The following is a 15,614-nucleotide window of genomic DNA, read 5'->3' as shown; positions in this document are numbered from 1 at the left end:
TGACAGATGCTGCCACTATGGTGTTTTCAATACAACTCGGAAACTCGGTATCACCGAGTTAAAAATGTATGTACGTTATTGGTCTATTCTGATATTTTCCAAATGGGAAACTCCGGCACCATTTCTTCAACGAGTGTGCAAGTCGGACATTTCCGAGTTGTCTTGAACGCGGCATATGACAACGCCTGTATGTGCGGGCATAAGCACCCGTCAGAGTAAGTCACAATGTAAACAATTAAACTTCAGAGGTAAACCCTCTCGTCTGAATTAAATGTTGACAGTCACATTCTTTCGTGTAAATGATAGCACGGGTGCAGTGATTAATTTAAACTAGAAGAACAGGCCTTTATGTATTGTACCAATTGTACCCCACACCCCCACAATTGGGTTCTGATAAAAGAGCTGTAGAGATGCAACCTGGTCTCAGAGCTTATCGTATAATTTTTTTTTAGACACCCTATTTTAGTATATGACATGTTATGTTTTGTATTAACTTGTGGGTGTCCATCATGGTATGATAAGTTACGAAAATGCAATTCCTACAATGTTACAAATTACATTTCGTAAAATATATCATATCCCATGACGGGACATCCACAAATTTGTTGTAGCTAACGTTAGCTAGGTGGCTAATGCTAACATTAGCTAGCTCTAGGGGTTAAGGTTAGGAGTTAGATTAAAGGTTTAGGATAAGGGTTAGCTAAAAGGTTAAGGTTATGAGAAGGGTTAAGTTTAGGGGAAGGGTTAGCAAACATGCAAAATAGAAGAAAACAAATTTAGTTGCTAACTAGCTCAAATGCTAAAGTTGTCTGTGATGAGATTCGAACATGCACACTCCTTTAATTTGTATTAAGTAAACGTAGCATGTCAAACTAATTTGAGTGTCATAGTACGTCTAGTGTATGCTACGTTTAGTCTATGAGACCAGGCTGAGATATACAGCAGGCTAGGAGTTTAATTCACTGACAGACCAGATGTAGAGACAAGATCAAATCAACTCATTCTGTCACGTGCGTCATAAACAACCGGTGAGACTACGAGTGAAACGCTTACTTACGGGTCCTTTTCTAACAATGCAAAGTAAAAAAAACAAAAAAAGAAATAGTGACACAAGGAATACATTTCACAGCAAATAGCATGTAATTGAAGTAGTAGTGCATTCAGAAAGAAAGCATCCAGAATACCAAACTACTGAGACTTGTAGGAAAGGTCATTTCTTTTTAAATCGGAAAAGGGGGCCTTGGTAAATTAGCATCCTCTGCGGTTTTAGCATGACACAGTCGAACTCAGGCGAGCAAAAAAAAAAAAAAAAGTGCGATTTCCTGTACATCAGAGATTACGCACCACTACACCTACAGATGTCGATGCCTTGCAGTGGCGGCAGGTGACAATCGTCCACAAAGGTCGATTTATGTCCTTTAAGCTTAAAAAGGACCTATATTTATTTGTTTAATTTAACTAGGCAAGTCAGTTAAGAACAAATTCTTATTTTACAATAACGGCCTACCCCCCCGGCCAAACCCTCCCCTTAACCCGGACGACACTGGGCCAATTGTCCGCCGCGCTACGGGACTCCTAATCACAGCTGGTTGTGATACAGCCTGGAATCAAACCAGGGTCTGTAGTGACACCTCTCTCTTTACCTCTAGCACAGAGATGCAAGTGCCTTATAGACAGCTGCGCCACTCGGGATCCACGTCTTCAGTACATTCAGGGTGATGACATGCTTCAACAAATGAAATTTATTTACCAAAACGTTATCCCAGAATTCTAGTCACAGACCAGAACAGGAAGTCATGAAGGTCATCAGAAAGTCACTGGTCCGGAAGAAAATAATATCACATCATATTTCAGTGTCCAGAAGATAATCAGATTATCTACTAAAAATAAGACATTAATACTCAGTTACACGTCCAAAAGTCCGTTACAAAAAAAACACACAAGCTGTGATCCAAAATGTAAAAGTCGAAAGTAGTTTGGAATGAAGGTATATAGGCTACGTTCACAAAACATGGTACATTAACAGATACTAATTGTAACATTGATCGCATTAAAATTGGGCCATTTCGTTCCCTATTAGGATTCTTCTTGTTTTAACCAACAACAGGATGACAAACATTTACAACTATTTACACATCCAGACAGTCTGTGTCCCCCAAAAAATAAATCACACCCCTTATGGGCCCTATTCAAAAGTATTACACTACATATGGAAAGGGTGAATTTAGAACACAGACAGAGGCTAGTCTTTTTCCCCCCAGGAAACAGATTCAGAACACAGACAGAGGCTAGTCTTTTTCCCCCCAGGAAACAGATTCAGAACACAGACAGAGGCTAGTCTTTTTCCCCCAGGAAACAGATTCAGAACACAGACAGAGGCTAGTCTTTTTCCCCCAGGAAACAGATTCAGAACACAGACAGAGGCTAGTCTTTTTCCCCCAGGAAACAGATTCAGAACACAGACAGAGGCTAGTCTTTTTTCCCCCAGGAAACAGATTCAGAACACAGACAGAGGCTAGTCTTTTTTTTTTACCCCAGGAAACAGATTCAGAACACAGACAGAGGCTAGTCTTTTTTTTTTACCCCAGGAAACAGATTCAGAACACAGACAGAGGCTAGTCTTTTTTTTTACCCCAGGAAACAGATTCAGAACACAGACAGAGGCTAGTCTTTTTTTTTACCCCAGGAAACAGATTCAGAACACAGACAGAGGCTAGTCTTTTTCCCCCAGGAAACAGATTCAGAACACAGACAGAGGCTAGTCTTTTTCCCCCCAGGAAACAGATTCAGAACACAGACAGAGGCTAGTCTTTTTCCCCCCAGGAAACAGATTCAGAACACAGACAGAGGCTAGTCTTTTTCCCCCAGGAAACAGATTCAGAACACAGACAGAGGCTAGTCTTTTTCCCCCAGGAAACAGATTCAGAACACAGACAGAGGCTAGTCTTTTTCCCCCCAGGAAACAGATTCAGAACACAGACAGAGGCTAGTCTTTTTCCCCCCAGGAAACAGATTCAGAACACAGACAGAGGCTAGTCTTTTTTTTTACCCCAGGAAACAGATTTAGAACTGCTGCAGGATCAGCTTCTTCTTCATGTCGTGAGAGAACTTGTTGGATCGGAACGCGTCGCTGTCATAGAACACTGACAGGTTGTGGATGCTGATCTGTCTGGCCTGGGGAAGCAGAGAGAATGTAAGTCGCTCTGGATAAGAGCGTCTGCTAAATGACTTAAATGTAATGTAATGTAAAGAATATAAATAGATAAGAGTTGAATCAAGTTGACATTATTGAGATTATGCCAACGGTTAGCATCTCGCTGGTCAACAGACGAGGGAGAGGAGACGAAACCATCAGACTATTGAGATGGCACCGTGATTAGCAGCTTGGTATAATAGTACATTTACCGAGGAAGACATTTTACATCATTCGTCAAGACAACACCATGACTAACTAACAGCTCATTACCTTGTCCACCAGGTCTTTCTCTGGGATCTCGATGGTGTCCTGCTGTGCTCCGTACCGGTTCCTCTGATACGCCACCTGCTCTGACACCAGCTGCTTCAGGATGAACAGCAGCAACTCGTTGTTGTCTCGTCTGAACGCCAGGTAACGGGCAAACATCTAGAGAGAAGAGGAAGTTGGGTTCAGAGTAAACAGCAGCCAGTTGTCCTGTCTGAAAACCAGTAAACGAGGGAGAAGACGGGTTGATTTCAGGATGTCACTAGAGGAAGTAACTAGCAAGCCTCCTCCTAGGACTGGTTTCCCAGACACCAATTCATATCCATTGAAAGTGAACTTTTGTCGAGGACCCAGGCCCCTAATGTCGACGACCCAGGCCCCTAATGTCGACGACCCGAGGCCCCTAAGGTCGACGACCCGAGGCCCCTAAGGTCGACGACCCCAGGCCCCTAAGGTCGACGACCCCAGGCCCCTAAGGTCGACGACCCCAGGCCCCTCTAAAGACGAGGAGTCCGTTCCTGTGCTTACCTTCCTCATGCTCCTCATGACGCTGAACTTCTGAGTGTCGATGAAGCTCTCCAGCATGACTCGGATGGCCATGTTGACGTCGTCCTCCACTACGTAGTCTCGGAGGTGCATCCTGGCGTGGGCCTCCGCCATGCGGATCATGGACTCGATGTGACGCACCGTGATGGGGATGCTGCCTGTCGCCTAGAGAGGAATACATAGATCTACTACTGATAATAAACCCATGATGAGACTCTCGATGTGACGGGGAGCCTGTCTGTCTCCTAGAGAGGAATACATAGATCTATTACTGATAATAAACCCATGATGAGACTCTCGATGTGACAGGGAGCCTGCCTGTCTCCTAGAGAGGAATACATCTACTACTGATAATAAACCCATGATGAGACTCTCGATGTGACGGGGAGCCTGTCTGTCTGTCTCCTAGAGAGGAATACATAGATCTATTACTGATAATAAACCCATGATGAGACTCTCGATGTGACAGGGAGCCTGTCTGTCTCCTAGAGAGGAATACATAGATCTACTACTGATAATAAACCCATGATGAGACTCTCGATGTGACGGGGAGCCTGTCTGTCTCCTAGAGAGGAATACATCTACTACTGATAATAAACCCATGATGAGACTCTCGATGTGACGGGGAGCCTGTCTGTCTCCTAGAGAGGAATACATAGATCTATTACTGATAATAAACCCATGATGAGACTCTCGATGTGACTGGGAGCCTGTCTGTCTCCTACTCAGTAATAATATGAATTTAATAACACACAAGATGGTAATAAAACCAGCTGCCTAGAGAAGATATGACTCACTATTGACAACAGCAGGATGCTGCTAGTCCCCTTACAGCAGACAAAGCGATTGATTATTATTGATTCCAGGGTTAAGATCCATTCTTACATTCTTTTTTTATTTTTTTAAGTCAAGACATCCCAATTCGCATTACGGCTGTTCAGGTCTGTTGCATGAGTGTCATTATGTCTCTAGGCTCTGGGATCGAAACTCACCCGGCTAACAGAATAGTAGTACGCAGGATTCAAACCCCGATTCACACAGAGAACCTTGATATCCAAGCTTTTTTCCACGTTTGTTCCGAATAGCCAATAGCTAACAAGACTTTTTGTAATTGTGGCAATACTAGACTAGTCACAGACTCACCATGGACTCTTTGCGCAGGTCGCTGTAGATACGAGCCACTTTATCCTGGTCCATCTGGTTGAGTTTGGGCCGGACCCTTTCCTTGGAGTACATGATGTATTTCCTCAGCAGCTCCTGGGGGATAGGAGGCACGTCTGTGGTGTTGGGCAGAACCACTTCTTCCAAGCCAGCCATGCCAGCTTCCTTGTTGCTGGGGTGATGCTTAATGTGGCTGCCCACCACGAAACGAGCCAGCATCTCATCCTGTTGTAGTAAAAAGAGAGAGACAGAGAGAGAGAGAGAGACAGAGAGAGAGAGAGAGAGAGAGAGAGAGAGAGAGAGAGAGAGAGAGAGAGAGAGAGAGAGAGAGAGAGAGAGAGAGAGAGAGACAGAGAGAGAGAGAGAGAGACAGAGAGAGAGAGAGAGAGAGAGACAGAGACAGAGAGAGAGACAGAGAGAGAGACAGAGACAGAGAGAGAGACAGAGAGAGAGAGAGAGAGAGAGAGAGAGAGACAGAGAGAGAGAGAGAGAGAGAGAGAGAGAGAGAGACAGAGAGAGAGAGACAGAGAGAGAGAGAGAGACAGAGAGAGACAGAGAGAGAGAGAGAGAGAGAGAGAGAGACAGAGAGAGAGAGACAGAGACAGAGAGAGAGACAGAGAGAGACAGAGAGAGACAGAGAGAGACAGAGAGACAGAGAGAGAGAGAGAGACAGAGAGACAGAGAGAGAGGTTAAGGTCTGATGAGAGATGTTGAGTTTTGTGTTTTTGTAGAGTATTAATTAAGCAACAGTAGTTATATTTACAATCCAGTTTGTACCAATATTACAAAATATTTAAAAAAAATGTATGAAGGAAGTTAGCATTCGGACGCTAGTTGATATGCAGCTTTACCTGCACTGGATCCACAGTATCTCTGACCACACACAGGATGTCAAAACGAGACACGATGGGCTCGGTCAGATCCACGTTCTCCGAGAAGGTCAGAGAAGGGTCGTAGCGACCACCGATAGGGTTGGCAGCAGCGATGATAGTACAGCGTGCCTGGAGCGAGGTGACGATGCCAGCCTTGGAGATGGAGATGCTCTGTTGTTCCATGGCCTCATGGATACTGGTTCTGTCTGCATCGTTCATCTGGACAGGGGAGTTTTTCGTTAGGCCTCATACCGTTACCCACGTCTTGAGTGGGGCCAAGAGTTACGCCTGGTCACGTCACATGGTCAGGGAAATCTCATGGCCCCAATTAGAAGTTGCAGATCAGAAGCCCCCCAGAAGAGCCCCCCCCAGAAGAGACCACCCCATCCTGACAAGAGCCCCCCCCCAGAAGAGACCCCCATCCTGACAAGAGACCCCCCATCCTGACAAGAGACCCCCCCACCCTACTCATGAGAAATGTGAATATCACAAGCTCCTCCCCCATCCATCAGCAGATGGTTCTAAAAATAATCCCCCTCCTCTGTCTGCTAACACCAGGGTCCTAGCCTAACCCTTTCTCTCTCATCTTATCAAACTCGATGAGAGACTCCTCTGTCCATTAACACCAGGGTCCTAGCCTAACCCTTTCTCCATCTCACCTTATCAAACTCGATGAGACAGACTCCTCTGTCCATTAACACCAGGGTCCTAGCCTAACCCTTTCTCCATCTCACCTTATCAAACTCGATGAGACAGACTCCTCTGTCCATTAACACCAGGGTCCTAGCCTAACCCTTTCTCCATCTCACCTTATCAAACTCAATGAGACGGACTCCTCTGTCTGCTAGCACCAGGGTCCTAGCCTAACCCTTTCTCCATCTCACCTTATCAAACTCGATGAGACAGACTCCTCTGTCCATTAACACCAGGGTCCTAGCCTAACCCTTTCTCCCTCTCACCTTATCAAACTCAATGAGACAGACTCCTCTGTCCATTAACACCAGGGTCCTAGCCTAACCCTTTCTCCCTCTCACCTTATCAAACTCAATGAGACGGACTCCTCTGTCTGCTAGCACCAGGGTCCTAGCCTAACCCTTTCTCCATCTCACCTTATCAAACTCAATGAGACGGACTCCTCTGTCTGCTAGCACCAGGGTCCTAGCCTAACCCTTTCTCCATCTCACCTTGTCAAACTCGTCGATGAGACAGACTCCTCTGTCTGCTAGCACCAGGGTCCTAGCCTAACCCTTTCTCCCTCTCACCTTATCAAACTCAATGAGACAGACTCCTCTGTCCATTAACACCAGGGTCCTAGCCTCTAGAGGCTTAGTCTAACCCAAATCCCTCTCTCCCATCATATCAACCCTTTCTCCCTCTCACCTTGTCAAACTCGTCGATGAGACAGACCCCTCTGTCTGCTAACACCAGGGCTCCAGCCTCCAGGGTCCACTCCCTGGTGACCGGGTGTCTCTGTACGTAGGCGGTCAGGCCCACAGCGGAGGCTCCCTGGCCTGTGGTGAACACCGCTCTGCTGGCCACCTTCTCAACGTACTTCAAGAACTGGGACTTGGCTGTACCGGGGTCACCGCACAGGAGCACGTTGAGGTCACCGCGAACCTTGTGTTTCCCACCTAGAAGAGAGAGCGTGGATGGTTTTAAATAGTGTTGTGTGGATGGTTTTAAATAGTGTTGTGTGGATGGTTTTAAATAGTGTTGTGTGGATGGTTTTAAATAGTGCTGTGTGGATGGTTTTAAATAGTGTTGTGTGGATGGTTTTAAATAGTGCTGTGTGGATGGTTTTAAATAGTGCTGTGTGGATGGTTTTAAATAGTGTTGCGTGGATGGTTTTAAATAGTGTTGCGTGGATGGTTTTAAATAGTGTTGTGTGGATGGTTTTAAATAGTGTTGTGTGGATGGTTTTAAATAGTGTTGTGTGGATGGTTTTAAATAGTGTTGCGTGGATGGTTTTAAATAGTGTTGCGTGGATGGTTTTAAATAGTGTTGCGTGGATGGTTTTAAATAGTGTTGCGTGGATGGTTTTAAATAGTGTTGTGTGGATGGTTTTAAATAGTGTTGTGTATTTATATTTTTTTTTGTACTCCTTTTGTCTCCCCAATTTCGTGATATCCAATTGGTAGTAGTTAGTCTCATCGCTGCAACTCCCGTACGGGAGAGGCGAAGGTCGAGAGCCATGCGTCCTCCGAAACACAACCAACTGCTTCTTAACACAGCGCGCATTCAACCCGGAAGCCAGCCGCACCAATGTGTCGGAGGAAACACCGTGCACCTGGCGACCTGGTCAGCGCGCACTGCGCCCGGCCCGCCACATGAGTCGCTAGCGCGCGATGAGACAAGGATATCCCTACCGAACCAAACCCTCCCTAACCCGGAAGACGCTGGGCCAAATGTACCTCCCGGTCGCGACAGAGCCTGGGCTCTAACCCAGCGCCTTAGATCACTTCGCCACCCGGGAGGCGTGTGTTATATTTCCTAGTCGGGTTGTGTGATCAAAACTCTTGCTCCCAAATCCCCCATTCCCTTCCCCTGAAGTGTACACTTGTGCACTCCCCCTACAGGGAATTTTAAAGCATAGTAGTAGTGCACACTTCGGGGAAAAGGGTATAGAATTGGGACGTGGGAATAGCCTCGTCTATTGTCCACAAACCTGGATTCTTGGGCTCTCCACCAAACAGAGCCAGAGCCAGGCCTCTCTTGATGTCCTCGTGGCCGTAGATGGAGGGGCCGATACTGGCAAAGATCTGCAGAGAGACAGGAGACAGACCAGGGGATGAATAGGGTATATTAATGATACGAGGAACGAGCCCTTCTAGCTACAGGTATTGACAACCAACATTTACACAATGAGCTTCTCCGGTACTTTAGTTTACCTTCTGTCCAATAGTTCAGCACCCACGAGCCAAAAGTGGTCTCCGAAAATTGCGTGTGTCACGTATATGAGCACTAAAGTATGTGGACACCCCTGCAAATTAGTGGATTCGGCCACAACCTCTACCAACTGGTTTACACAATCTCCATAGACAAGCAGTAGAATGGCCCGTACTGAAAAGCTCAGTGACTTTCAACGTGGCACCGGCATAGGATGCCACCTTTTCAACAAGTCAGTTCGTCACATTTCTGCCCTGCTAGAGCTGCCCAGGTCAACTGTAAGTGCTGCTATTGTGAAGTGGAAACATTGAGGAGCAACAACGGCTCAGCCTCGAAGTGGTAGGCCACACAAGCTCACAGAACAGGACTGCCGAGCGCTGAAGAGCGTAGTCCGTCCTCGGTTGCAACTCTCACTACCGACTTCCAAACGGCCCCTGGAAGTAACGTCGGCACAAGAACTGTTCGTCGGGAGCTTCGTGAAATGGGTTTCCATGGCCGAGCAGCCGCACACAAGCCTAAGATCACCATGTGCAATGCCAAGCGTCATCTAGAGCGGTGTAAAGCTCGCCGCCATTGGACTCTTGGAGCAGTGGAAACGCGTTCTCTGGAGTGATGAATCACGCTCCACCACATCACACCAGCAGGGTGCGGCTGAAATTGCCGAAATCCACAAATTTGAAGGGGTGTCCACATCCGCACAAAAATATCTCTCTCTCTCTCTCAGCAGGGTACTCCGAACTCACCCTCTCCCCGATGCGCTCGTCCTTAGACAGCGCCACGATGGCCTTGACGTCCTCGTCAGTGAGCTCGGCCACGGCCACTTTGTTGTCTCTCCGAGCGATGTGATTGGCCATGATGACCGTAGCGAACACTGGGAAGCCGTTGGCCATGTTCAGAGAGCCGTCGTAGTTGTTGTTGTAGATCCCCGTCAGTTCCTGCGGGGGGGGGGGGGGGGGGATTAGAATGTTACTTTTGGGAAAATATTATTTTAAAAAATAAATAAAGATTAATTAATCGCTTTGAGCTTTTTTTAGAACTTTTGCCCCAAATATGAAAGAGTTGCTTTGGTATTTTTAGTAGTAAGAACAAACATGAATACATGGTACATCTACCTATGAAACCGTACGTTATAATGGAGTCCTCAGGTACATCTACCTATGAAACCACACGTTATAATGGAGTCCTCAGGTCCATCTACCTATGAAACCATACGTTATAATGGAGTCCTCAGGTACATCTACCTATGAAACCATACATTATAGGAGTCCTCAGGTCCCTGTACATCTACCTATGAAACCATACGCTATAATGGAGTCCTCAGGTCCATCTACCTCTGAAACCGTACGTTATAATGGAGTCCTCAGGTACATCTACCTATGAAACCACACGTTATAATGGAGTCCTCAGGTACATCTACCTATGAAACCATACGTTATAATGGAGTCCTCAGGTACATCTACCTATGAAACCATACGTTATAATGGAGTCCTCAGGTACATCTACCTATGAAACCACACGTTATAATGGAGTCCTCAGGTCCCTGTACAGCTACCTATGAAACCATACGTTATAATGGAGTCCTCAGGTACATCTACCTCTGAAACCGTACGTTATAATGGAGTCCTCAGGTCCCTGTACATCTACCTCTGAAACCGTACGTTATAATGGAGTCCTCAGGTACATCTACCTATGAAACCACACGTTATAATGGAGTCCTCAGGTACATCTACCTATGAAACCATACGTTATAATGGAGTCCTCAAGTACATCTACCTATGAAACCACACGTTATAATGGAGTCCTCAGGTACATCTACCTATGAAACCGTACGTTATAATGGAGTCCTCAGGTACATCTACCTATGAAACCACACGTTATAATGGAGTCCTCAGGTACATCTACCTATGAAACCACACGTTATAATGGAGTCCTCAGGTACATCTACCTATGAAACCATACGTTATAATGGAGTCCTCAGGTACATCTACCTATGAAACCGTACGTTATAATGGAGTCCTCAGGTCCCTGTACATCTACCTCTGAAACCGTACGTTATAATGGAGTCCTCAGGTACATCTACCTATGAAACCATACGTTATAATGGAGTCCTCAGGTCCCTGTACATCAACCAACTACCAAAAAATATATAAATAGTTCTGTTAGAAGTCAGACTCACTATTTCGTCTCCAGGTTTACATTGGTCCACCAGGTCAGCCAACAGGATGGCATCTTTGGAGCGTGGGAGGCGGCCAGCGGCGATCTTCCCAGGGCTCTCCTGAATGGTGATTCGCTGGTAGTTCTGGTACACAGTCTGTGGAAAAAAAAAAAAATTATTCCACTTTTTCCCTTCCTGTATTTATTAAATGATGGAAATCAAGTCACCAGGGTCATACGTGTCAAGAGCCTGATTGGTCGACTGGCACTCGGCTTCACTTCCTCGTTCTAATCTCATTCGATTCTCCATTGGTTCACTCACCTAGATTCTGTATTGCTATTGGTCCACTACCTTAGAGCATATCTATTTGTTCGGCTAGACTCACCAACTCCATGTTGATGTCAAAAGGGCCGAAGGACTGGCACTCGGGGCAAGACCCTGGCTTCACTTCCTGGTTCTGGGACTGGAAGAAGGGCCCCAGGATGAAGTTACACTTGTTACAGTTGTATTTGACCATTCCCAGCTGAGGTAGGACACCTGTACAGCAGGTCACCACTCCACTGGTACGGATCAACTGGTTCAGGTGGAGTTGTCTAGGGAAGACAAGAGGGGAAAATAACAAAGGATCATGTATTGGAAAGAGGCAAATCAATTCTATTAATTGACGCGGTAAGCTTAGGATAATTCTCATCCTCACTGTTAGGATGACCAGAAACGTTTGGGAAGAAAGGTGAATGATTAGTGGAAGTCGTTGATACAGCCAAGGTTTGGAGTTACTTCATACATCCCACAACGGCGTAAGATTACGATATAGGCCTAATGCAGTATCTTCATAGACAAAGACTACGGGCCAACTTAGAGGTCCCACAGAGTATCAGCCTATGTGCATGGGAGTTCACATCGCGCAAATATTCTACCTCAAATCACATTTATAAAATATCTTTTTACATCCGCTGATATCTCAAAGTGCTATACAGAAACCCCAGCCTAAAACCCCAAAAAAAGAGCAATGCAGGTGTAGAAGCACGGTGGCTAGGAAAAACTCCCTAGAAAGGCCAAAACCTAGGATGAAACCTAGAGAGGAACCAGGCTGTGAGGGGTGGCCAGTCCTCTTCTGGCTGTGCCGGGTGGAGATTATAACAGAACATCGCCAATAAGGCCAGATGGCTCTCCAAGGATGATCGAACTTTCATAGATGACCAGCAGGGTCAAATAATAGCTCTGTAGCAAATGTAGACGAGATTAGCCTCGGTCTTTTTGTTGAAAAAGTTGTTGCACCCCCCCTTACTTATGCCTACTTTGTGTCACTGAGTCTACTTTTAAAATCAGTATTTACCTGAGGGACCTCAGCTCTTCGACGAGGGGCAGGTTGCAGATCCTGACGTGGATCTCGTGAGCGATGCGGTCATATTTGGGGTACATGGCCAGGACTACTTCCTTGGATGCCTCATCAAATATTTTCAGCATTTCAGTTGGTGCCTCAGGCAGGAAGTAGGCCAGGACATGCTCCCTGGCTGCTAGGTCCTCGTAGTTCACCACCAGACTCTCCTTGTTCTCTGGAAGTTTTAAATATATCATCATTGGTTATTTAAATAAATAAATAAAAATATTTTCCCCCCCAGCATTTCAGTAGGTGCCTCAGGCAGGAAGTAGACCAGGGCATCCTCCCTGGCTGCGATGTCCTGATATCTCACCAGTCCTTGTCCTTGTTCTCTGTGAGATATGTCAGATAGATTAGTCTAGTACTTGTATTGAATACCTTTACACATGTCGGTGATCTTCTCCTTGAACACGTTGTGGCCATTCTCATCCACGTGGGTGCGCAGGAAGTTCTTAAAACGGTGGTATATCTCCAGACGAGGAGCGGCCATGACCACCCACTCCCTGACTGAGTGACCCTACAACCAACCAAAGGGAAATAAAGACATTTACAAAATCTGAAAAACTAAAACTGATAAAAAAATACCTTTTCTTCTTTCTTTCTTACCTTCATGTCCTCCAGGTTCTCAATGCTCTCAATCATCTCCTCATCCTCTCCCTCCACCCCGGACCCATCTGCAGCCCGCTCAGCCAGGCGACGCCTCCGAGCCGGGCGCTCATCCTCATCCTCACTGTCTGTTAGGAAGAAGAGAATTGAGTAGAAATGAGTAGAGTTAATTGACGCGGTAAGCTTCGGATAATTCTCATCCTCACTGTTAGGATGAACAGAAACGTTTGGGAAGAAAGGTGAATGATTAGTGGAAGTCGTTGATACAGCCAAGGTTTGGAGTTACTTCATACATCCCACAACGGCGTAAGATTACGATATAGTATATAGGCCTAATGCAGTATCTTCATAGACAAAAGACTACGGGCCAAACTTAGAGGTCTTAAAGAGCCGACAGTATATTCGGCTCTCTGGGCCTTTACCATTACATACTCTCTATATGGAATATATACACCATGGGACAGTCCTCTCTTGAGTTTGCCCATCTCAAGAGATATATATATAATATCCTCATTTCCTCACCTCCTTGTCCCTGAATCTCAATGTATATAATATATAAACATCCTCACCATAAAGTAGACCTCTCCTCAGCCTGCCTCCCTGCTCCCTGTCTCTTCTCCTCATGGCGTCCTCAGCAGCAGCCCTGGCTCCAGGAGACAGCTCCGACAGCTCCTCATCAAGATCCAGACCCTCCTCCTCATACCTGTCTAGCTCAGGGATGGCTCGGTAGTCCCTGTATTGGGGGGGGGGGGAGATGTGTTCACCACACTGATGCCGAAAATGCTTTTATAATATAAAAGCAACCAGAACACTATGTAAAGAACTAAGTCAGGATGAGATAAACGACAAGGATCAATTCCACTTTAAATGAATGTATTTTATTTAACTAGGCAAGTCAGTTAAGGACATATTCTTATTTACAATGACGGCCTACCAAAAGGCCTCAAGCGGGGACAGAGGCTGGGATTAAAAATAAATAAATATAAATATGACAAAACACAAATCACGACGAGAGACAACATAGCAAGGCAGCAACACATGACAACACAACATGGTAGCAGCACAAAACATGGTACAAACAGTATTTGGCACAGACAACAGCACAAAGAGCAAGAAGGTAGAGACAACAATACATCATGCAAAGCAGTCACCACTGTCAGTAAGAGTCCATGATTGAATCCCTAAAAGGTATTGAATACTCTTTTTATTGCAGTCATGTTACACAGCAGCACAAGGAAAATTAACACACAGTAAGACTGTAACCTAGCTAGTTTACCAGAGTTACATTGAGTTAGCTAGAATGAAATAAACACCTCCCCTTGCTCACCTCTCCATCGCATCTCCGATCAGTTCCTCCCCATCTCCCTCCTCCTCCTCCCCTGGCAGAGGACCATCACCCAGGAGCCCCTCTGACTCGTCCTCGAAGGGGGGCAGGTCTCTCCCCGGGCTGGAGGTCAGGTCTCCCCGTCTGGAACCATGGATGGGGCTGGTCGCCATGTGAGATGACTCGGATGAATCCTGACAAAGAGGAGAATAACCAGAGCGCTTGTTAAAAATAGATTAGCTAAACTCTACTAGTTATTTATATCATAACAGTGTTATTGTAACAGGATGTAACTACTGTAACGTGGTAAACAAAGAGCTAACGTTAATTAGCTAGCGAACATGAGCTATATAAATGAAACGTTTCATTTTCAAGTTTAGTTACCAGGGTCTCTCTAGTTAGTTTGCTCGTACGCCGACTGACAACCTGGCAGTCAAACTAGCCAGCTAACTACTAGCTATCGCACAATACAATTCTAGATTAAACGATTTGTAATCACTTTTAACATGGCCAATGAAAATGTATAAACCATAGTACATTTTATTAAGTTTATCACTTTGATCTATAACTAAGTGTTTGTCAACTTTACAGCAAGTTATGAGCGGTCTAAAGCACTGCCATCTCAGTACTAGGGGCGTCACTACAGACCCTGGTTAGATCCCGGGTTGTAATCACAGTCCCATATGGCGACGCACAACTGGCATAGCTTCAGCCGGGTGAGGCCGTCATTGTAAATAAGATTTTGTTTTTAACTGACTTGCCTAGTTAAATTGGCAAGTAAACATAGCTAGCTAAAAATTAGTGGGCAAGACAACGTTGCTAGCTAATCTGCTTCCTGTCATGTTCTTCTGCTCTTTGCTTTACTAAAGAGCAAAAAGAGAACACGCGTTAAGCTAGCTAACCAATCACAGGAGATAAACAGCCACCTGTGAACTTTATATTATCATGCAATGTTAATATAAAACTATTTTCTATAATAATCACTCACCGCCATTGTGTATCGCCGGCTTGTCTCCGCTGCTTCTACGCAAGTGTTTTTTTTTCTGACCGCTGACTTTTCCCGCGAAATCTTCACGTGGTATGGAAAGCGCGCGAAACCTCATGAATATGTTACGATGAAAACCAAACTCAGTATTATGATTGGTCGGCGCTAATTATTGGCTCTGTGATTGGTCAGTCCTATGGAGATAATTTAGGTGCCCAGCAAGCCGGAAGCTCCGGGT

General features: G+C 45.6%; 1 protein-coding gene across 4 annotated transcripts; it reads right to left on the bottom strand.

The window, feature by feature from the left end:
- Positions 1 to 1,727: 1,727 nt before the first annotated feature.
- LOC124003459 (DNA replication licensing factor mcm2-like) lies at positions 1,728 to 15,485 on the bottom strand. 4 transcript variants are annotated; one of them, XR_006833226.1, is made up of 18 exons: positions 15,380 to 15,485; positions 14,395 to 14,585; positions 13,637 to 13,800; positions 13,068 to 13,195; positions 12,840 to 12,978; positions 12,417 to 12,636; positions 11,466 to 11,673; positions 11,102 to 11,236; positions 9,669 to 9,860; positions 8,705 to 8,798; positions 7,420 to 7,670; positions 6,019 to 6,258; positions 5,150 to 5,392; positions 3,989 to 4,171; positions 3,467 to 3,622; positions 3,050 to 3,174; positions 2,584 to 2,681; positions 1,728 to 2,438 (listed from the first exon to the last, which is right to left on the bottom strand). XR_006833226.1 is itself a non-coding variant. In XM_046311737.1 (17 exons), exons 1-16 carry the CDS (start codon positions 15,383 to 15,385, stop codon positions 3,064 to 3,066), a joined length of 2,661 nt encoding a protein of 886 aa, XP_046167693.1. In that variant the 5' UTR covers positions 15,386 to 15,485; the 3' UTR covers positions 1,728 to 2,583; positions 3,050 to 3,063. The 4 variants fall into 4 exon arrangements, 3 of the variants coding, with proteins under 3 accessions (XP_046167693.1, XP_046167692.1, XP_046167691.1); XM_046311737.1 differs by lacking the exon at positions 2,584 to 2,681 and having other exon boundaries at positions 1,728 to 2,583; XM_046311736.1 differs by lacking the exon at positions 2,584 to 2,681 and having other exon boundaries at positions 1,728 to 2,533.
- Between the last annotated feature and the right edge of the window lie 129 nt (positions 15,486 to 15,614).

Source organism: Oncorhynchus gorbuscha, linkage group LG18, assembly GCF_021184085.1.
Source record: "Oncorhynchus gorbuscha isolate QuinsamMale2020 ecotype Even-year linkage group LG18, OgorEven_v1.0, whole genome shotgun sequence".
Classification (NCBI taxonomy): domain Eukaryota; kingdom Metazoa; phylum Chordata; class Actinopteri; order Salmoniformes; family Salmonidae; genus Oncorhynchus; species Oncorhynchus gorbuscha.
The sequence above is the reverse complement of the archived record's forward strand: the minus strand, read 5'-3'. Positions and strand labels throughout refer to the sequence as shown.